Source organism: Papilio machaon, chromosome 3, assembly GCF_912999745.1.
Source record: "Papilio machaon chromosome 3, ilPapMach1.1, whole genome shotgun sequence".
Taxonomy (NCBI): Eukaryota; Metazoa; Arthropoda; class Insecta; order Lepidoptera; family Papilionidae; genus Papilio; species Papilio machaon.
In genome coordinates, this window is record NC_059988.1 from 10,136,441 (window position 1) to 10,160,336 (window position 23,896).

The 23,896-nt window shown below is 38.9% G+C and overlaps 1 protein-coding gene across 3 annotated transcripts in view; it reads left to right on the forward strand.

The window, feature by feature from the left end:
• LOC106708453 (ecdysone-induced protein 74EF) overlaps window positions 1–23,896 on the forward strand; it is a 150,112-nt gene that overhangs the window by 119,310 nt on the left and 6,906 nt on the right. For all 3 annotated transcript variants that reach the window (XM_014499975.2, XM_014499986.2, XM_014499991.2), the window contains one exon: window positions 11,800–12,003. In XM_014499975.2, the coding sequence (XP_014355461.2) occupies window positions 11,800–12,003 (204 nt within the window). The remainder of the gene's footprint in view (window positions 1–11,799; window positions 12,004–23,896) is intronic.

Sequence of the window (23,896 nt, forward strand, 5' to 3'; positions counted from 1 at the left end):
TCGCACGTAAATGATAGAGCTTAAGCAATAAAGGAGTAAATTGCGTTTAATAATAATAATAATAATAATAATAAACTTTTATTGCCATTGAAATTTACAAACTTTTAAAACACAATGTTTTACAATATACAGTGATGGCAAAAGGGGGTGGCTCAGCTTCGCCAACACCGGTTAGGATACAGTGTCGAGCTGGTTTTCAGCCATCCCCTCTTCCCAAGATGATAAAGGGAAAATAGATAGTAGATGGTCGCTGTACACTAGTTTTTAAAAAAAAATGAAGATAAAAAAACAAACTTAAGAAAAATAACAAAATTAGTACTCAATTATGTGTATCAAATCACAATTCGATCAATAACTGAAAGTATGTTTCATATCCTATTAATATTTCCGACTCCAAAAACCCAATTATATTTACTATTTAACAAAGAATAAATTATATTAAAGATAATGATGATCCTCCACTACTAATACTTGTGTGAATGTTTTGTATTATTGTTATTGTTAAGTGCGAGCGTGTTCCGGTGCGTGCGAGTGCTTTGTCTGTGTGGACGTTTGTTTGTTTTGATTGAGTGTGTGTGTATTTGTGTGTGTGTGTGAGAGAGAGAGAGAAAAAGTGTGTCTGTGTGCGCATATGAGAACGAATAAAGTTTGTGTGAATGAACTTATTTTGTATGTACGTTTCTTTTATATATGTATTACCAATACTCTTTTAAACTTAGGTGTTTCCAGTAGGAATGTTTTATGTTTTCTGCAGCAAGTTGGCGCTTCAGTAGTGCCCGCTTATATTTCCGTTTAAAGCTATCGGTGTTCATTTTGTTCCTAAGGGGGGGAGGGAGATCATTCCATATTCTTGCTGCAGCAAATTTAAAACATCCCTCAAATCTTACTGATTTATGCTTGGGTATTTTCAGCAAATTCAACATTGTGTGGCGGCTTCTGTGCGGGAAATCTTTTTTCCACACGAGTTTTTCGAATAAATATTCTGGATTCTTGCTCCAGATCACTCTATGGACAGTACAGGCGTAATGGAGCTCTCTTCTTGCTTCCATGTTGAGTATACCTTTCCTGTTCAAATACGGGGTGATATATTCTCTTTTTGGCACGTTAAAGCAGAACCGAACACACGCATTTTGCACCCTTTGTATAGCCCTTGCTGCTGAGTTGTTGAGTCGAGGGCCGTAGATTGTGCTGCCGTAACTGAATTGAGACAGTACCAAGGACTCACAAAGTAGTGACCTTAATTCTTCTTTTATATATGGTCTAATTTTATATAGGGTCTTTAACTTGAAGAAAGCTGTCTTGATTTTGTTGCCAATATGTTCGGCATATTTTTGTTCTTCGTCCATCATCAGACCCAAATTACGTGCACATGTCACTCTATCAATTGTTACATTATTAATGTTTATTTGTGTTTCTAATTGTGCCGCATTTTTTATTTGATTTTTGGTCCCAAAGAGTATCATCTGAGACTTATTTGGGTTAAGAAGTAAAGAATTTTTTTGAGACCAACTGTAGACGTTCCTCAGGTCCTCGTTAATTTTAACCGTGGCGTCTACTGCGTTTTTGCTGTCGAATGAGTAGTACAGTTGAGTATCATCAGCATAGAGGTGGTACTTGCAGTGTTTTATTTGCGTAGGTAAATCTGCTGTATAAATTGTAAAAAGAGTCGGACTCAACAGGGAACCCTGAGGCACACCACGTTGGACAGATTTAGCAGTGGAACATCTCTTTAAACCTTCTTTGCTTTCGATTATGACGGATTGTTGTCTCTCGTTAAGAAATGAATGAAACCAATGACACGTGTTTATTGAAAAACGATAATGCCTCAGTTTGGCTAGAAGCAGTTTCGGCTCCAAACAGTCAAATGCCCGCAAATAGTCTAGTAGCACCATAATAGAGCTAAGCCCCATATCCGATGCTTCCGTCAGATCGTCTGTAACTTGTAGGAGTGCGGTTTCAGTGCCATGCGCTTTACGAAAGCCTGATTGCAGCTTTGGTATTATATTCTTATTCTCTAGGTATTTAAGAACTTGAACCAATACCACTTTCTCTAGGACCTTTGACAATACCGGTAAGATTGAAATCGGGCGTAGATCTTTTAGTTCGAGCACTGTATTTTTTTTTTGGATTGGTTTAACTAGCGCTTTCTTCCAACTAGAGGGGAATGTGTTTGTTTCAATAGACTTATTCACCATCTTAGTTATTATAGGTAGTGTAACTTCCAGGGTCATCTTTATCATGTCGATGCTCAAATCATCGTGTCCCGCTGCCTTGGTTTTTATATTGTAGATAATATTTTTTACTTCCTTCTCTGAGACTGGTTTTAAGTTAAGCTCCTCGTGTTCCGATATATCCATCAGTTTCATACTATTCGTATCCAGATTTGTTCCAGGGCAAGGTGGTAAGTTAAGGAAATGATCGTTAATTTTATCTGGGTCGTTTAGATGTTCAGGAATTGCGCCTGGCTTAGTGTTATTTACCTGGGTGATTTTTTTAATATTCCTCCATAGCGCAGAAGGGTCCTTTAAGTTGTCGTTAATAAAGCTATTAAAATAGGCTCTTCGTTCGCGTTCTATCGTAGCCGTCACTAGGTTCCTGAGGTTACGATAGTAATTTTTGGCACTCTCTTTTTTCAGTTTTAGTGCTTTCTGTAATGCTTGGTCTCGTAGCCTCATCATGAATCTTACCATATTTGTAATCCACGGTTTCGGCTTATCCCGACAGATTATTTTACGCATTGGAGCGTGAGTATCAAACAGTGAAAGCATATAACTATTAAATGTTTCAACCATTTGATCAACATCTTGAAGGTCACCAATGGATCCCCAGGGTATGTGTTTTAAATCTGTATAGAAATGGTCAAAATTTATGTTTAGTAATGAGCGTTTATATTTAATTTCATTTTTTAATTTGGTCTTTCTTATGTCAAAGTCCACAATAACAAGAGCGTGGTCACTTAGACAGTAATTATGTATAATCTGCACATTTCGGCACTTCGACGCACTATCGGTTAGAACGAGATCTAGAATGGTCTCGGAGTGCTGCGTGATTCGGGTGGGTTCCTTAACCAGTTGTTCGAGGTTGTGTTGATGGCAGAAGTGTATGAGTTCTTGCGCTTTTGGAGTATACGGACTTGCCATATCTATGTTAATATCGCCTAAGACACATGTAACGTCACATCTTGCCATAGTGTTAATGGACTCGCTGAGGGCGTCCAGAGCCTCTTGAATTCCCACAGACTCTGGTCTATAGGCAGTGCCAATGGCCAACTTGGTACCCTGTAATTGAACTTCAAGCCAGAGTTGTTCAAGCGCAGATGTAGGGTGTTTTTGTACCTTAGTAGTGATACCTTGTCTAACATAAAAACCCACCCCACCACCTTTTTTACCTTGTCTGGCTCTGTGTAGGAATTTGTAATTTGGGATTGAAGGTACCGCAGCGTCTTCGCCCGATTTGAGCCAGGTTTCATTGAGGGCTACGATATCAGGCGAGTAGTTAAGAAGCGTTGCTGTTAGCTCATCTTGACCAGTGTTTATAGACCTGATGTTTAATAGGCCTAATCTCAAACAAGCCTTGTTAGAGGTAGCCATAGCCAAGTAGGATAAGCGATAAGAATAAAAAATTGTTACTTCTGTGAGAGCGTGTCTGTTTGTGTGATTGATGGTGTGATTGTGTTGGTGTGATCGTTTTTAATGCAAGAGGTTTGTATGCCGTGTTGAAAGTAAATTTCCTATTTAGGTCTTTGAATCGGAACGTACACATGGTAACCTTGATACATTGTTTAAAATTTCGTTTAACGTATAAATTTCGGAGTTGAACAGAACAAGACACAAGAGTATAATTGTATTTAATATTTCCTAAATATAATTTTACAGTTAGAGTTTTGTGCTGCAGTATACAAAAGACATTCGTTAAATAACATTGAGGTTTTCTTAGATTGTATTTGTAGTTTACGTTTTTTAATACTGAGTGAGAAAAATCTTCTAGATTCAATATCACATTTGAATTTTTAGTCTTGCAAATAGGTGATGCAATCATAACAATTTTTTTTTGATATCGTTCTTTATATAGGTTTTCTGAGTTAATTATGCAGTAAATTAAAATAATCTTGTGCTTTACCGACCTTAGACATTTATAACTTAGTTGGCAGTACTTATAGTGTATAACGAAATATAATAGTAACCTAACAAAATAATACCGCGGCAGTGTAGTTAAGACCAATAAGGTACAAAAAAAACTTGAAACCATATTTATAATAGTTATATTAGTTATTAACGACTTTGTGATTGTAATGAACTGTGAATTGAGAGATGATTTGGCATTATAGAAATAAAAAAAGCCAAGTAAATATGACAATTCACTAATATGTAACGAAAACTTTAAAGGTATATAATAGTGAATTTTGGATACGTGATACATAATAACGGGATCTCTTACACCCTTCGTTTGATATATTACAAACAATAAAAAGTATGGAAAAAATAGCAAATTTAACGGGTTATGATGATAAGTAAATATATAAAGTATGCTAATTAGGGCTAACTGAGATATTGCCAAAAACCCTTTCGATGTCTGCATGGTCGTGAATCCTTATTGCCGTCTGGGTGTGATCACGCCTAACAAAAATGTTGCCATTCTTGGTCCAGGCAAATTTCCATTTTAGGCGACGACACTCCTCGCGTGCCTTGTAAAATAACTGTTTATTGAAGCGCGTCAGCCGCTCGTTAACGTATACGCGACGCGTGGAGGCGGCCGACACGACGCCAGTGGAGTCGAATCCGCGCCGCACCCGCGCAGCGCGTAGGAACTCGTCGCGGGTGCTGCGCCGCACCAGCCGGACGACGAGAGCGCGCGGGCGCACTAGTGTTGCGCCTTCTTCCTTACTTAGGTCATACTCAGCTACGGCCATTTTACGACCCACTCGCTCAGCACTGACGATATCACGTTCATCCAGGGTGACACCGAGTTTTTTGGCTAAAAGACAAGTCAGGTGAAGTGGGCTTTCATTTTTCTCTTCCGGTAAACCAGTGATTTCCAAATCATTACGAATGCGCTCCTGTTCATATTGGTTTATTTTTGATTGAAGATTCGCAATAGTACTTGAGTCTTCTCGATTAACAGAAGCATCCAGTCGTTTCTCAACAATCGCCACACGCTCCTCGACATTACTCATTCGTGAGTTAAAATTCTCTAAAGTTGAAGTTAACTTTTCCATTTTTTTACACAAGTCATTTGTAGCAGTTACGAATTGTTCCGTCACATATTGCTGGATGAAAACTTTAAGCATGTCTGCCATTTCATTTCTCATAATATCCCTCAGGGAACGTTCCGTGACATACTCCACCTGCTCACGGTCTTGTGCAATGTGTTTATAATGAACAGCGCCCGTCGCCACAGCCCAATTGGTGGGGCGATGGGCGACCTATTGTTATCTAAACGACGTCAGGACCTAAGTCCACCCCTGGACAACGCTTTATAGTTTCTGTAATAGGTACTTAATAGTTAGCACTTTTATCCAAAATATTGTCCTAATCAAATTTTCACCTCAGTAAATTATATTTGTTTGACAAACCACGCTCTATATTATTGCAAATTTAATAATCAGACTCTTATTTGAAGAGAACTGTGAAAAGTTTACTCATGTATTAAGTATTGTTTTGAATTACTTTGAAAGTGAAACTATTTATATCCCGTCATTAACTGTCATAGCGTGACGCGACTAGCAGACCGCCCGGCTTCTGTCGCCGCATGAAATATTCATAAAGAGCAAAGAGGAAGCTCGCAGGAATCGATAGCCGTCAGCTGATGCGCCCAATGTCACGACCGCCGCCACGCCGCCCTCCGAAAGCCGCCCGGCACCATCCGCCCGGCACCTCCTGCACCCCCACACGCACACGCGCGCCCTAACCCCCACGCACACGTACACGTACACGCACACACGCAACACCTATTGCGTAAACCTTCGGAAGTAAAATTCGGCAAATGATGGCGCTTTGTCTCTCTCTGAATGAAATGATATATTCCTAAATTGGATATTGATACTATTTATAATATAGGTTTTTATATAAAATCGTGATTGAGTGTGTAGGCGTATATGTAGTTAGGACGCCATATTAAAAGGATGGCAACCAAAAGTTCTTTCGATTATATTCTTTTTCTCTGGAAATTTTAACTTGTGACATGAACTCAAATAGTCATGTTCAATCCAACGCCCTATTTTGCAAGAGTTGCGATATTTCTGCCTTAATGGTGTGAATATATCATATTGCAAACGAATTGAAATGTATAATAGTGAATTTGCACTTAAAACCACTTTCGACCCTTTCTGTCCAGATGTTAGATCCCGATGCTTTTGACGCGAAATGTGCAATTTGATAATTAAGAGAGACCCTCATGCAGGCGGGGGTGGACCGTGAGTTGCATAACGCATTGTCCTTTACAAATATTAATAATAAATCAGAAAGGGTTCTAATTTACCCCTTTGTCCGTTTCTTGAATGTTTGATAGATAGAGCCATAAATCACCCCGATGTTTGCGAACGAATAATATTTATTTTGTTGCCTTTGGCGGTTAATCCCCTTGCATTGCACATGACGTGTTTAGTTTTACTTAATATCACGTAATAATGCGCGTCTTGTAACAATATTGACGAACATTTGTGATAATATTACATAAACCTCCAGCTAAAAGCAAAGATTTAAACTATTTTTATGTCGCCTATATCTTTTTTATTTAGATGCTTATTAGAAATATGACAAAAATTATTTTATAAAATGATCATAAACAATATAAAGTACAGATCAAACCTGCGTTAAAGTAATTATGTACATAAATTAATACGCGATGGGAATTACAATGTGCAATATACAGCGGACCTCGTGTCCGTTGCACGTGCTGCACCATGTTGCAGTGTGCTCGATGACGTGACGTGACAACTCAGCTCCTCAAAGTCCGGCTCGGATCTCAACACGCAATCCTAACCAAACAATACGCGGGCAGATGTTTGTGCACGTTGCGTTGCGCACATTTTCACCTAAATCCTTTCGGGTTTTTGTGCAAAAATGGGTTGCGCTGCACCTTGCTGCTGCCGAGCCGTGGCACAATGCGCGCTAATCTCTTCTGTGCTCCACGCGACCAGGGCTGTCTACTGCGCTTAGATCACAAATATTTTACAAAAGTTATATATTAGTAAACATTTTCCAAAATAAATGTATTCGTAATACCAAAGCTAAATGGTTTTGAAAGTTTTTATACGTAACTATTTTATTAATAAAAATGTTACTCGAATTCATCTAATTATGAATTTAAAAAGCATATCAAAAACGTTTAAAGTGTATGGCTTTTCTCTCTAAAGAGAAAAGGTTATAGGCACATTTTCCATTAAAAATGTTATACGGCATAAGTGCATTAAATAAAATGTGTTGTTTGTCAGCCCTAGTGACGCGTTGTGTGCAGGTTTCCGGCGGCTGTCATGTCACTAAGCGTCACGTGTGACCGGCCAAACGCAACCCATTGTACATCCCAAACACATTCAATCCCACGATTAACTAAATCTGTGCTACTTAGAGAATGATCTATCAATCTATAGACTAAATTATGTTACATAATTATTCAAATAAGTATTATTCAAGTCAGTAATAAACTTAAATCAAGGGAAATATTGAACTTTAAGGCACCAAACTTCGCTGTATTCATTCATAAAACATAATAAATTTGACTTTTATGAATAACACAAAAATGTAAAATTAAAATCTAGTGCGTTTATTCATGGTACAATGATTTAGCAACACTGGTACGTTGTGAGACAAGCAAATATTTGTTAAGATTCATTGAGCGGTCGACATTGAAAAGTGGAGGACGCGTAAGACGCGACTTCACAAAAATGGCAACTCGTTATGTGTTCGGTGTGACCGGGGCACGTCTAAATTACACGAGGACCTCTAAGCAGAATTACCATGTTAAAGGCCCGACGAACAAAGAGCGCCTTCTCAAGGGCCAATACGTAAGCCGTGGTCTTTATAGCAAACTGTATCTGATTTGACGAGGGCTGAGCTATTATTAAATTTCGATCACTTTCCTCATCGCAAACAAAGACCTAATTGTTTTCTAGACTTCTAGTAGACTTGAGATAAATTAATTAAGAGATTTGGATGCTAGCCTTTACCAAGACATAGCCGGTAATTTGATTATACTGTAGATATTGTGAAAATTAAGAAACTATATTCATTCTCAACGGACAAAGCCTAATCTGCTGCCAACAGTTTTATATAGCAAGTGATCATAAACTAATAGTAGGAATAAAAAAGAGAAGAAAATGTTCAAACGGAAGATATAATTATTGACTTTAGTAATGAAAAATTGTTAAGTGTAAGCTCGTCCACGTGGTAAGCAGTCGTTGTCTCGTCGTAACGGCCAGTCGCACACCGCATTATTATTCATATGCAAAAAAGATAAGAGAATGGAAGCGAGTCTTCATTCGCATGGATTATGGTCTAACGCCGCTTTGGCACAATGGCTATGGACAGCGGTCACTCCATAAAGATGTGCCGATAGCGGAGGGTGCGCGCGATGGCCGGTGGCCGGTGGCCGAGCTTTGTGCTTCATTGTGACACTTTCCTAATGGGACCGCATTCCGCGCCGACCGGTACCTAACCCCTTACTCGCCGCCCGATCATTATTTATACTTAATTTATTATTATTTTGATACGTGAGATGAAAGGGTTGGCACAATGGCCAACGATTCCGTGTTCCTGAGCCCCGGCCGACCCGCGCGCCGGCGGTCAAACGTCTTGGGAATTTTAATATGCTAATATTCCTTTAAACTCTACGTAATTTATAAGTAACCTTGACTTTGTGTTATCAAAGAGTTATTTATAAATAACGATTTGTAACAAATATACTTACATAGCTATACAAATATTCAGTTTACTATGTACCAGAAAACTAATAAGCTAAGTCGAAATACGTAAATACCTTCACAACATCAAAGTAATATACTGTTCTTATGTTTATTTAATTCTTCAGATTTATATAATGTATTATCAAATACGATATCACCAAAAACGACAATCAAAAAAGATAAGTCTTAATCTATTATTATTCAATCTTACTTTCACAGAATGGTTATATAATAATATAACAATCTATAAAACTAGTGACCTTTTAGAGATTAGGCCGTGCGCAAACTAATCGAAACACAATCAGAAGCGAAAAAAGATATTCATAGAATTAATTCTTTAATACAATGTATCCCCGGTTGACTTAATTCGCAGACGTGTTAACCAATGTCAGGCCAAATACATTTCTTTATGTTTAAACAATATGCATCACGTGTTTGTTACAATATCGAAATCAAATAGGAGCTCATCGAAACAGGTGCGAGAGGCTTGAGTCATATTACAATTGAATATAAAACATACAAGTTTAGTGCCACCGCAAAATAATCGCTGACATAAGCGCTGCGCCCTTCAGACGCCCTGCGTACTGCGAACCTAGACTTCACAGTAATTAAAATATGCCAACTAGCTTACGCCTATTTCACACTTGGACAGAACATTATAAAGTGCCGTACTGCTATTTTCAAACACACACGCAGGGACAGAACTGTACTGTTTTGACTTTAAGTGGGCTTTTATTTATAGGAATATTGTTCTGTTGTACTTTATTGCACTCGTGTGTAACTTTAACTCTAAGCTTAGAATACTTCTAACGTAAGAAATTATTTAACTTGCCTACTTATAGTTACTATTTACGTAATAAAACATCGTCTAATATACTGACTGATATTAACATTTATTCAGAATATTACTTCAAATATTTACAATCTTACTAATATTATAAATGCGAAAGTTCAGATGTATAGATGTTTATTTGAAGGTCTCCAGAACGGTACAACGGTTCGCTGAAATTTGGCACAGATGTAGAGCACAGTCTGGAAGAACACATAGGCTACTAACAAAGTTTTTTTAATACCGCGCTGACAGAGTCGCGGGTGAAAGCTAGTATCTTAATAAAGCTGTAGATAGTAGAGGAGCAATCATTTTTATATGAAGTTATGAATGGAAAAATAATATGTGTTTTAATGTTTGCTCTTATGTACGTTGTTGTTATATATATATAGATTCAGCGTCAAAAAGTATATTTAAAAAAAAATCATTTGTTTAAATAAATAATAAAAAAATACGTCAGTCGAAAACTAACCGAACATTACAAGAATGTACAATCTTAAGGCTTCCAAAAAGCACACCGGGTGCATTTTAAAATAGTAATTATACCGCGACTATTGTTAAAAAATTACACCATTTCATTCTCAATTTAAATGGTCAAAACTGACCGTAGGGCCCGCGAGGTCCGCGGCGCTTCCCGGTTCCCAGCGCCTTTGTCCCTTTCAAGGGTTGACAATGGCCACAAAGGGGTGTGGACAGCGCGTTTACTCTCGCACCGGTCAAATGGTCACCGGCCCCGACCAGTAATAGATTCAATACACGAGGAAATGTATGAATGACCAGCTTTCTTCCTGCCTCATAGTCGTCAGCGCCTCAACCATTATATTATTTAAATACCGAACTGTACGCAACCGTTACTCGTCAAATGTTTTTTATCACGAGGGCGCCGCGCCGGACATGAGAAACTTTCGATAAACAACTACTGCAACAAACTTGTATTGTAAATTCTAGGATTGAAGACGTCTTCTATTTTAAATTTACATTGTTTAATTTATTTATAGCATAAAAATATTCACAATACAATATGTGTTGCAGTTTTAAATATTCCGAAGTAGAATTCTTATACGTCTAACATATTTTTAACGCTTTATATAAAAAAACATGCTCATCTTGACCCTTAACATTAATTCGTAAAATATTCTTTACCGAGCAAATCTCATTAAAAACATTATAAAGTTCCACCAAGAAATACACCGAACAATGTTTTAATTATGCAAAAAAATGCAAACCAACAATGCACTCGGCGCTGAACGACCCCAAAACATCGATCTGCATAATTGTAAATTTAAAACATGCCTTTTTTCTGCATGACAATTGCACTGACCATTAGTTTTCCCACAAGATCAGGTTGTAGACAAGTGCGTCAGAGGCTAGAGATTCTAACATCGGGTCCCACAGCGTCCGTTGGCAAAGCACAGGACCCCAGGATTAACGCATCTCCTCGGGAATGCATGCTAATTATTGTGCAACTTGCAGATGACCGTTAGAAGCAACAAAGTCAGATGATTTATGTCTACTTGAACACTGTAACGGTTTTTTACATCCAAATTTGGTAGCGTTAATTTTACAACTTAACGAAACAACAACGAATTTTTATGTTTAAACAATATTAGATTTAAAAGAAGCAATGCCAATTTTTAAATAATATTATAGTACGTTGATATGCAATAATTGTCAAGTTGTAGCATATAAATTTTTACATCGTAAAGTTTTTATGACTTCTAAAATTGTTTGATCGGGACGTTATGTTTAATTTAGTAGTATGATACAATCAGAGTTGCCATTCTGCGTACTGCGCTTTAGGAATGACATTGTTTGTTAGAATTGCCATCGCGCGACCTATTTACATCTCTGGTCACATCTATTAATAATTATTACTGAGAAATCGATTTTTTCATTACATTATGTATTGTGGATGAGACAGTTAATTTTAACAGTTGATTTCGTTGTTTTTCTAACTTTAATGAAATGTTATTTATTATTTTTCTTCAATTTTTTTTAAAGTATAAGTTAAGTAATTTTAAGTAAAGTGCGCACCCTTATACATTTTAATGTAAGTTTTTTATGTGATCAGGGTCGCTGCCTCCATCTCCAGCGGACAGCGGCGTTTCCGACGTGGAGTCGTCGTCGTCGGGCGCGGGGTCGGCGGAGGAGCTGAAGGCGCGTCTGCAACCGCCACCTCCCGCGCCCTTCCCCGCACCCTTCCTGCCCTTCTACCCGCACCACCAGCTCGCCTCCTCGCTGCAGCACCACGTCGCCACGCACACCAGGCCGCCGGGTAAGCTCACTCATTATTACATTACATGCTTTGGACAAGTTACAGTAACATTTTTGACTTAGGTAATCTTCATAGCTCACCACAAAGATCTCGAAAGCTTAAGCCGTTTAAAAATGTAACTAACGTTTATATCTGCAGTCAATGTGCATTTTCATGGAATATGCTACGGGTAACATTTTAGACGATAGGAAACTGCCGAAAAATGAAATGTTAAAACATTAAATTAGTAATATGAATTAAATTTCAATTATTGAAATGTAAATAAACCATTCCTCTGACTACATTGCATTACGTTAACTTGACGTGATGAGTAAATTCGGAATTTTCCCTCGTGCAGCAATAAAATACATTCACTACTAATTATCCTTATAACGTTTTCCTAATGCAGCATTCACTTTATTTATGTGCATATAGATGTAACCAATCAACTTCATCTTGTTACTATTATCAAAGATTCAAACTATTAATAAAAAATAAATTAAAGCCATCCAATTTGATAAAATAAAACAAATAAAGTCATTAAATAAGAATTGTATAAATATTTTCGTATAATAGAATAACAATAGCGATGTATCGGTCGGCGCGGGCGGGGCGGCGGCGGGTGGGAGGGGGTATCTGTAGGTGACCGCTCGGTGAACGAACGCACCCGGAAGGTCACCTTACGGACTCCTCACTCGCGGGGAATTCGGGAAAAACGAGACATCTCGCCCCCGCCTCCACCTGCGCCCCCGCCCCGCCGTGCCGCACAAAAACAACCATTTTGGCGACAGCCGATGAGAACCTTCTATTTTACACGATTTTACAGATTTAATTTCAATGAATCGATGTAATAACTAAGAACTACTTGAAGTCACTCGCCAGTCGCTAGTTCATCGGACGTGGAGGTTAAAGAAAACGTCATATGTGTAAAGCGATAAGAACCGTGTTAATTCTTACACAAGTTAACAATTATTATGGCAACACTTACAACATTGCAATTACTTAATTTAAATATACCAGTCCATTAATTAAACGCTTTTGGACACGTTTAAATTACGATGTCTCTGTAATATTGTGTGATATGCGATGTACTCCGTTAATTAACTACCACTGTAAAGTGCGATAAGTGACATGTAGATCGCGCGCTGCACGCGGGTGACGGACCCACTTCCGGAGGCGTGTTTACTGCACTGGATGCGAGCCAATTGGCCTTCTTTCTCGAAATTTTAAATCGCCCCATTAACTGCACAAATTATTCAGCCGCGCGGCAATAACATGTGTACAAGAAAATAAGCGCGAGCGAATCTCTTACGGGATGCTTTATAAACAACACGATTAATTCTGTGACGGAATTAACTTGTGTCGGAGTACTCGGAGTGGATCACTCGAATACATTTTGTCGCTAATCTTTTTATCGCCGCTAACTGCTAAAATTAATTTGCACTTTGTAATTCTGCGTTCAATAAACTTTCCAACTGCTATACAGATGACGCGAATATCAGGACTTATGTTTAAAAATATGAGTATATCCACATGTACTTACATTTCCACATTAAAGTACAGAATCATACAGATTTATATTTATATTTTTCTGACAATGGATAGTGAAAAGGGCGTAACATCTATGATAATTAGGCAAATTGTCAATACTATCGTTAACTCATATATATACATAAATGAGTGTATGAGGCAGTGCCCAACGGTATGAATATCGGTCGGAACCAGTTGTCCGGAGGCGTCGTCTTCGCGCTGCATCGGCTCAGCTATTTGACATTGCACAAGGTCAGTGCTCCGAATATAAAGATGCAAAAAACGGCAGCCGCGGCGGAGTGCGAGCGGCGCGGGACGTGCGGGCCTCGGACGTAGTATGCACGCCGCGTGCGCGCGACGCGACCGCCGACGCATACGAAGCGACCACTTTCGATTGTGCGATGTGTCGTCTCAACAAAATACCTTCTAGGCATGCCGCGGGATTCCGCCGCCGGCCGACTCCTTTGTCTACCATCGGGACTGATCAAATTATATGCACGACGCAAACCGCCACCCCGCCGCCCCACCCCGCGCACACGTCATTATCAAAGTATTCGCGCAGGAACGGGCGCCGGGGGAGCGAATAAAAGCTTTGATGGCTTTATGTTGGTAGCAAATCTGAGCGAATGCAGTCCGTAAAGTAGGATATGTTACATGCGCTAAAATTAGAATCACTATAGTTAAAATACAATGTAAAATGTTTTTCTATACAGCACATTACGTCAATTTCTATTAAAAACTATCAAAGTACTTTAGTAGCCAGTTAAAGCGAAGGTACCTAATAATGTATCAAATAACTAACATTATTTTTTCACCTTCCGGCCCGCACATAACTCCTCATAACTCGACCATAAATACTAGTTTATTGCACGATAACCTAAGTTTCCGTGAGAGACGCCACGCGTGCTGGAACTATAAAAACGCAACATGTTATACTTATTTGAACATGTATCTCACCTGATCTGATAACAAAAAGGAAATTCAATAAAATTTTATATCAACATAGCAAAAAATTCCAATCTATATTTCACTATAATTAATTTGAAATGTTATAAATAATGAAATGATCTTGATAAAATTCATAAATTGAACTATATCGATATTTCAGTAAGGATGTGTTTATGCAACATTTCCTCAATACTTTAACATGTCTCAGTTGTTTCTTGTGTTTATACCAACAGGCAATATTAACATTATTTAGTGTATTTCACTAGAATATTCAATAGACATGAGGTCATGAGGTCATGAGACGGCGGACGAGTGTAGTCAGACCTTACAATAACTAAACCAAAATAGGTGTTGCTTTAACCACAATAATATGTACCTATTTGCTTCGCGGATAAATTAAATTATTTTAAAGGGACATTATCCATGTCGCATAATAAATTTAGATTTTCTTAAAATAGGTACAACATAGTTCCAGTTGTAATTGTTTCAAATTTAATAATAGTTTTTTTACATCTATATTAATTAAAACAGCATTAGATAAAGAACAAGAAGACACATCATAAGATTATAAACAAGCACCTCACAGAGTCAAAGATCAAAAATATTTTCCACAGCCTCGCTATTCTGTTACATCGCCGGCGTTGGCCGCAATATCTTAATTTAAGTAACTCTTTCACATCTTTAAGATGTTGGCTTCAACCCTGAAAATGGTACAAAAATGGCAACAATGGTTTACGTAAGTTCGCGATGCGTCGTGTCCGCACTGCGTAAGCGCGTGTCGGAGGCTGTCGCCGCCGTTGCCTTGCGATGATGATGACGCTCACAGCTCGCGGCTCGCAAGCAGTAGGCATGTGTAGCCGATTGCTGCAACATATACGAAATTTAGTGTGTTGCAAACATCGTGGCGGGGCGTTGCGCAAGCGACGGGCCATTGTCAGTTGCTGGCGAAACGCACGACCTTCCTACTCGAATTGGGCAGTCGAAACCTGATTCGAGTATGTTGTTAGCGCTCTATTGCCACGTACCGCGTACTGTACCTATCTGCACTTTGAACTGTTCAAATTTTGTCTTACCTCTATTACTTGATAGGAAAATAAAAACATTATGTAGTACTAACAGAATTTAACATGTATATTTAATACAACAACTTATTGATACAAGTGGTATTTTACGGAAATTGCCAAATCTTTGCACAAGAGATACGAGCGTCGCGTCGTCATCAACGAAATGTTTCAGGTGGATTACATTACACAACTCACGCATACATACAGTAATGTACAGCAAGCGGGGTCCGGGGACCGGGGGTCGAGGGCTGCGGGGAAGGAATAAAGTTTTATTGAAATAATAACTGGTCATGTGTCTCTGTACAATCGTGCGATTGTGCAATATTGTATCTGACATAAACGAATGCATTTAAAACCATTTGACTTTTGATGTCGTTTAATTTCATTTCATTGTTGTTCTTGTGAAACTTTCTCGCTTTCCTCAATTAATTCTTATAAGAATACGTTCTTATTGGGTTCTTAATAATGTTTTATTCCAAAAAAAATTCCCACTGATTTAATGTGTTTTTATATAAATTGAAGTTGAGCAATATCTAACGATTCTGTTGTACTCACGTATTGCATTTGGCCGCGAACTAAACAAAAATCAAAAAGTAATATGGCAACAGGCAGCTAGTGTTGTGCGCATAACATGTTTGTGCAAATGAAATGGAAATGAAAATAATCGCAGCGTGTATTCTGCAGCGCTGCGAGAGAGCTGTGTGCGTGCGCATGCGCTGTGCGGGCGTGTGCGGAGAGCTCAGCGCGGCGCTAGTGTGCGCGGGTGGGGCGCGAGTGTGCGCGTGCGCGGGGTGATCGGCCGGTTTCAAGGGCGATGCAGCTAACGCTCATATTAATAGGCGGCGACTATTTCTGCCGCGCGCCGGGGACCGGAACGTTAATATTGACATTCGCGAACGTCCAAAACGACGCCGGCCTTACATCACACGCCAATGACAACCTTCCTGTTTTAAGACGCCTCAACGCCCCCTTTGAGACGACGAGCTGAATGGCTTCGCAGAAATTATTCGTTTACTATCAGCGACTTATAATAACTTCCCGGCATCGAGCGAGCGACGCACAATATTGAGACAGCCGCGTCTAATGAGGTCAATTCCGTTAATCATATCCTAAACCGACAGATATAGCAAAACTGAATTGCAAAACAATCTTATACGATTGGTCGAAATTATTATAACAAACAAATTTGTTTAATGACCTTATGACAAACCTAAATCAATTCGGTCTACACAAGATCCGATCTCACATTTATTGCGAAGATAAAATTTGGCAAAGAGCGGTTTCGAATTGATGTTAACAACGGAGTAACTCGGAAACGGGTTTAGAGGTCAGTGGAAAGATTTAATCAGGTGTGAGGTCGTATAAGGTGTTCATTTACTTTGACTTTTAATGCATCACTTCGATCTCTACCACCAATCATTTGTCCACATTTTGTAACCTTGTTAAGATTCGCTTCATAGTTGGATAGGCGCGTTTTCATAGAGTTATTAGCAGTTTAAAAGAAATCAAGTTGATAATATGTTTATCGTATGTGATACTGAGAAGGCTAGTCGCGCCATCTGTCGCGGCGGTTGCGCAAGCCGCGACCCACTTGCCGCCGCCAAACGAGCGGCTCCTCTACAATTACATATCGGCACGGTGTCGCAACAGCACCGGCAGCCCGGCACTCCGGCAGCGCCGCCGCATCCGAGTTGAACGGCCCGCGACCTTGCGCGTTGCGCAGCGCCGAAAGCGAAAGGACCGATCCCGGAATACGACGCGTCACTCTCAAATCTGATAGCACGCAATGTTGCCCAACGCCAGCGCCGCACGCCCGGGAACCATTCACACGACTAGCGCAAACCGCAACATCTATCGGCAAACTCCATTATGTACCACTCCACCTATTAATACGACAAAATAAATAGAAGGAAAACTCACGACATAACAAACAACCGCAGTTATCGCGGCTTGTAATAGAAAAATAGTCTGTCAAGTTTCATTCATAATTAGAAAATCCATTGTGTACGTGACCTCCGCCACGTCAAATGCGGCTTTATCTGCAAACCACATGCACAAGCAGCTCCCTGTGATTCAACAAGGGAACGCAACAGTCTATTGCATCATTACACGCTTCCTAACACACAAATAATTATCTGTGAGCTTGTTTATGAGTCTACTACAGGATTTATTCTTATTGGAAAATACAACATATGGATATTCTTTATTTTATATGCAGTGGTGTATATTTCTAAGCGTACGGCTATATTTGCCCTGCTCCACTCACAACACACATTTCGCAAGGCACGTTCGCAACAGCGCCGCTGCCATCTTCCCAACGCTTCCGAAATATCGCGCGAACTCTGTATGTACAAACATATTATTAATATCTTCTATCCTAATACGTAGTACAAGAAAAAAATTTTTTTATTTGTTAAAAACATTGATGGAACTAAGATAATGATGAATTTTTAATATAAACTAGTCTAAATTCAAAAACAACAACAGATTCAAAAAACAATGAAATGTGAACCATTACTAAAATATTATGCTTTCAGGATTATTCAGCGTATGGATGTGGACGCTTGTTTCAGTAAACATTTCGAAAGCAGACATTTTATAATCTGGGCAATCTCCCTCGTTAAAGTTTAACGACTATTTCTACACAATAGCCAAGTAACCCGGTCGCACGTCAGTCAGGAATCGCGCGAAAAATACGCGGAAACATTAACATAACCTAATTATAATAATAATAATAATAATAATAATAACTGCTTTATTGTAACACTCATATACACAATTATGTGGAAGCCTTGGTTCCTGAACTAGGGCAAAGCCCTGTGTTTCAGGAGCCAATCCCTTCCCCCATTATCATCATCATTAAATTAATTTTACATTTAGTGATAAAAGAAAAGAAAACAATCATTTATGAAATTTAAAAAAAAAAAAAAAAAAAAAAAAAAAAAAAAAAAAAACAACACGAAATTAACACGATAGTCTAGGTTTCTACATCACCGGAAACCTAGTGCCGGAGTAGCCTTGGTGGACGTCGGGGTCCGGCCCTTTATGCCCTGCTGATTCGCTCGTGTATTTAAAATTAACCGCTCACCGTCGATGCCGCCGCCGAGCCGCTGGACCGACAGCGCCCTTCACGGACCACCGAGCCCCCTGCACTCGAAATAGACACACTTCCCTGACACGAGCCGCAAATTAATTCGCAAGAGACTCTTCGAGCGCACTATACACCTACACTTTTAAAAGATTTTTATCTTACAAATAACTCACAAATGAATACTAAAACTTTCGATTCTCTATCTAGTCTTCTCCTATTGTAAAATGACGTAACAAAGGTATATTTCCTACGTCAGAATATGTAAGTTAATATCAACGTAACTATGGAATTATTTGACTGTACATAAATAATAGATAAAGCTTTCAAGGTAGGGACCAAGAGCGCAACAGGGAAATGGCGCTGAAACCCGCTCTCCTTGTGTTTATGCGTCGAAACCTAACCGGGTCAGTGTTAGGCCACATAGCGTTGCACAAATAGCCCGGCTCTGCCCCCGCCCCGCCACGCCGCACCGCCCCGCGCTGCGCTCGCTGTCCACTCGCAGTATAGGGACGCCACTCCGGTACTCTAACAACTTATGTGTCCTGTTTTAACCACAATTATGTGATCTCATGACAACGAAAGTAGAAAAAAATTACAAATTAAACATTTCATTCTTTGGCGTATTTTATCCGATATAAAAATCATAGTTGTATATTTGGAGAGTCAAAGCGTCTTTCCGGACGTGTCAGTTTACTCAAGCAGATATTTATAATAACGGGATCATGTTAACGGGGTCATCCCTAGGCCGTGCTTCCGATATAAAGCGCGAGTGGCTCGGGACTCGGCAACGGCTACGTTTCGCAACGTGTTTACACGCGCGCGCCATCCAAGCGGGTGGGCACGGTCGCTGGCACAGCCCAGCTAAGACAAACCGACGAATTCACAACGAAATACTAATGTTGCAAAACCTCAACTAAACCCACATACACACTACATTACCAGAACGAACCAATTATCTTTAGTTATACCAATTTATTATCTTAATAATTTGATCCCTAGCTATAAAATTAGAATTTGTTAAAAGCAGAAAAGGGAAAAATACTATTGAAGTGTGTCTGTATTCAAATAATTTCGATTATCTAACCACCTTATAATATAAAAAATGCAATTTTTATTCATTAAAAAGTTTATCATAAAACTATGTCAATACAAATTTAATTTCAAAAATATAATTTACAGTCGTTATGCATAGTGTGAGCGCACCCTTAACACACTCGTGTCAATGCTGTGCCGTGGGAAAATGGGACAGTTAAATATATCTGGACATCTCGGGTAGCTGACACCTTCATATAATATTAATATCGCCACTACCGCTGCTGGCCACTTAAATCTGTCATTATCGGCTATTGCGACCGCAGCGGCCTTAAAGGACGGACATTACAGGTCATTACGCAAGCCAAGATAATGCCACCGTCAGCAATGATAACGGTTTTACGTGCTCTTACCATAAAAGACAGTTTGTCGGCCGAAATTTGAGTAACATTCGTTAGTAGGATGTCGGAAGTGTTCTGAAATTACCACAAATAATCTAAGCTTAAACAGAGCTTTTAATTAAAAGAAAAAGTGAACTTAATAAATCAGTTAAGAATCTTAAAACAGAAATACGAAAAATATGGAAGCTGTTTCTCTCAGTAGAGCTAATTACTACTTCAAAATGCTCTAAAAGTCGCTGCTTCAGTTACTAATTCTATTGCAATAGAACACTGTTGTACTCAATAACATTATCTAAAGAGACAGCTGGTGCTACGTGTTGTTGACAATATCGATCTGTAATTAGGCGAAAAACGAGGTTCCGGCCTGATTGCGCAGCCAGGGTCGGATTTAGCAACGCCGCGGGAAACCATCAGCCTTGACCGCGCCCGCCGACCCTCAACCCACCGCTAGAACTACACCGTTTACACTAATCGCTATCATAATACTCAATCAATCACATTAAATGTGTAATATACGTACTGAAGTCACACATCCTACAGTGCGTACCATTCATACCTACTGACTAGCAATTCTAAATCAAATCAACTGTACTTTAACAAACATACACGTGAGTACAACAAAAAAACAAAAAAAAAAACAAAAATGTAATCACTTTTTCTGTTTAATTGCGGATTTTGTATACGCTTTTTGATTTTGGTTTTACTTGAAATAGTACCTACTCGTTTAAATAAATTGGTATGCGTGTAGAAACCTAGATTCAACCTGTAACTAGGCCATAGCGGATGTACTTGAGCGGGAAACGTTAGAGATAACCGGAAGATGGAAACTCCCGCGCAGCACGCAAGCGCCGTCCGCCGCCCGCCATCCGTACTGCTCGAATATAGTGTTGCCACACTTAACGTCTCGTTTCTTTTATATAAATATTGGGAAACAGAAATAAATATACCTCACTAAAAGCTTACTTGCTTTTATACCTAGCTGCTGTATTAAGAAATTTACCATTACGAACGCATTATAAAGGGCGTAAAGGACAGCACAATAATTTACAAATAAAATTTGTAAAAACTCCACTGCGACTTGAAATTCTGTCCATGACTTAGTTTGTTACTAAATTCTGTTCCCTTTTCTATGCTGTATCAGGCAGTATAAAATGGAAATTCTCAGTATTTGATAATCCTTTTGGTAGGTCATTGTAACGTCCTTAATTTAACCTATGTGAGAACTGAACATTTTTATTGGTATAACATCTGTTCCTTTCAATATTTACCAAGCAGTTACTAACCTCGTTATAAACTAATATAACAAATTTAAAAAAATTGTTTTACTGAATTCAAAAAATCTTGCTACGAGCTCTAGAGAATTAATAATGTTACTCGTCTATTCACTGGAAATAAATAAGCGTCTATTAAAAAATGAAGAAAGAAAAATGCAACACAGTGGCAAGTAGATATCAGATAACGAGCACAAAGAGCCATATAGAAATGATAGATCCAAGATGGCGTCCATCGCCAAGGAAACGCAGGAATTTGCAAGAAGCATTAGTCAGGGTACCCATTTATTTTCCTTGCGATTCCAAATTACACTACAATTAGGATTATTTCAATCACTACTTAGTAGACATAGAGAACACTCCATATTGAAAATTACAATGTGGAATTATTTGTAGTGTAATTAAGTGATTAAGAAGATATTTGCAAAAAATAATAATGGTAACCCTAGCTGGAGTACTGAGCAAAGAGGCGGGAAGCAGAGGGCGGGCGGGGGGCGCGGGTGACCTTCGCGCGTTGATGCAATGTCGCCGTGTCATTGACCACGCGCGCGGCGCAGCGCAGCGCAAACTGTTGCAGGCCCCCTCCCGCCCTGTCGCGCCCGCCTCGCAGCCCGTCTATCGCCCACCCCGGGCCCCGAGCCCCCTGCATGCCATAGTAACTACAACTAAATAATATCGCAATGACATATTTAATCACGTATCGATACTTGTATATTTTGATATACTTATTGAAAGACATGGAATACATGTACAAAGAGGCTATTAATTTGGATTAAAAAAATTGGCTGAAAAAGCTATTTTAGTATCTAGTACAAATTCTATGTAAATTGAATGCTTACTTACAAATGTTATTTATTATATTTATTACTACTTGAGAGCAAGATTTTTGAATGTATTCCAGCGTTGACATGGCGTTTAGAGCGGTACGGAATGTCACCTTCCACCTTGTGCGATGTTTATAAAATATTGTAATCATTAAAAAGAGACGACATTTAGTCAGTTACATGTGTTTACGTAAGCTGTTGTGGGTGGGGGGAGGGGAGCGGCCGGGGTTTACGAACTCATTGCCGAATCACCTTCGCCGCGTCCCAATACAGGTTGAGGTCGTATCGCCAATAAAAGTAGTTTTCGATAATACGCAAACGACAAACAACATACTTTCAACGCTTACAATTTACGCGCGCTAAGTGATAATGTCAAATTAATAATTATTTTGTGTTGCCACTTTCCTTGGAATTTATCCAGTGGTAGAATTATTATAATAATTTTAAACATGCAGGAAGACATCAAATTGCTGTTTGATTTCGGTCCACAAACTTTTAGTGTTCATTTGTTATGTAGGTAATGACAAAAGATATCTACACTAATCCATAGGATTCTTGAAAGAAATTTATTTCTAAAATCGAATAAAAAATTCTATAGCGAAAAATTTTAAAAATTTATACTAAAAAGTTACAATTGTTAAATTTCCTAAATTATGAAGCAAAATACCTGCAAGATTTTGACATAGAATGTGTACCAACACTTAACGAGGCGTACAAATCGAAAGTGAACGTACGAAGGAAGTCGGTTGAACCGGTAATAGGTTTAATGTTATTAAATCACGTGTGAGCGCAACCTAACGTCAGTTTGACAGCTTTACTGATATTGACGAAAGTGCGAAATTTTCCATTGGCAACACAGGAAAGGATAAATAAAAAAAGCACTTCGTCCTTGGATTGATCGGAAATATCTGTGGAAACGTGTATGACAGCCATCAACGCACGATCTGTAATCACAAAGTAAAGCAATTGCGAAATTAGTGCAGATGCTCTTGTCCGTAAGCGCATACGCATGGTTTGAACCTGACCTCGCGCAATATAAATGGCCAGTGTTGCCCGCTTGTTCCCGGCCAAGCCTAAACAAATAGCTGCACAGTAAGCGACCTCGCACAACACAGATAAATGCATCCGGCACGTTGTTAGCATATCGCATGCATAAAAAATTGTTTTAGGCTGTCGATAGCCTTATCTCGGGTTATCGCTGCGTACGTCTGTGGACACCTATGTTCCCGCTTATATGAAAGTTATCAGGGTTATTCGTTCATTGGTACCGCCGCCGTCGACGATATCTAGTATTTTGATAGGAATAATTCAACAACCAAGTAATATTATGCAATCGGGTCATAAGAAACGCTTAGACTATGGTTATTCCAGAATCGGAAAGCAAGAATGGTTGCTATGCGTTACTACACTGGTACAAAAATGAAGAAAAAGCTCATAATTTTGACAAAATATTACAAATCAACAATATAATTAAGCAAACTACTTCACAGATATGACGTTGACGAATCTGTAAAGCGGTTGGTTGTGTAAACTGTAGCAAAACCTGATTATAAACATCCTCATTGTTTTAATTGGATAAACACATGATCGATGAAATATGGTTGAAATATACAACATAACAAAATATACAAATATTTAATAGTAATTCTGACGGTATTGCCATAATACTTTTGTACTAATAGTAGGTATTGTATGTTCCCTGTGACAACCAGACTAGGGTTTTCTAAAACGTCCTAATGTTATATTTATCCTA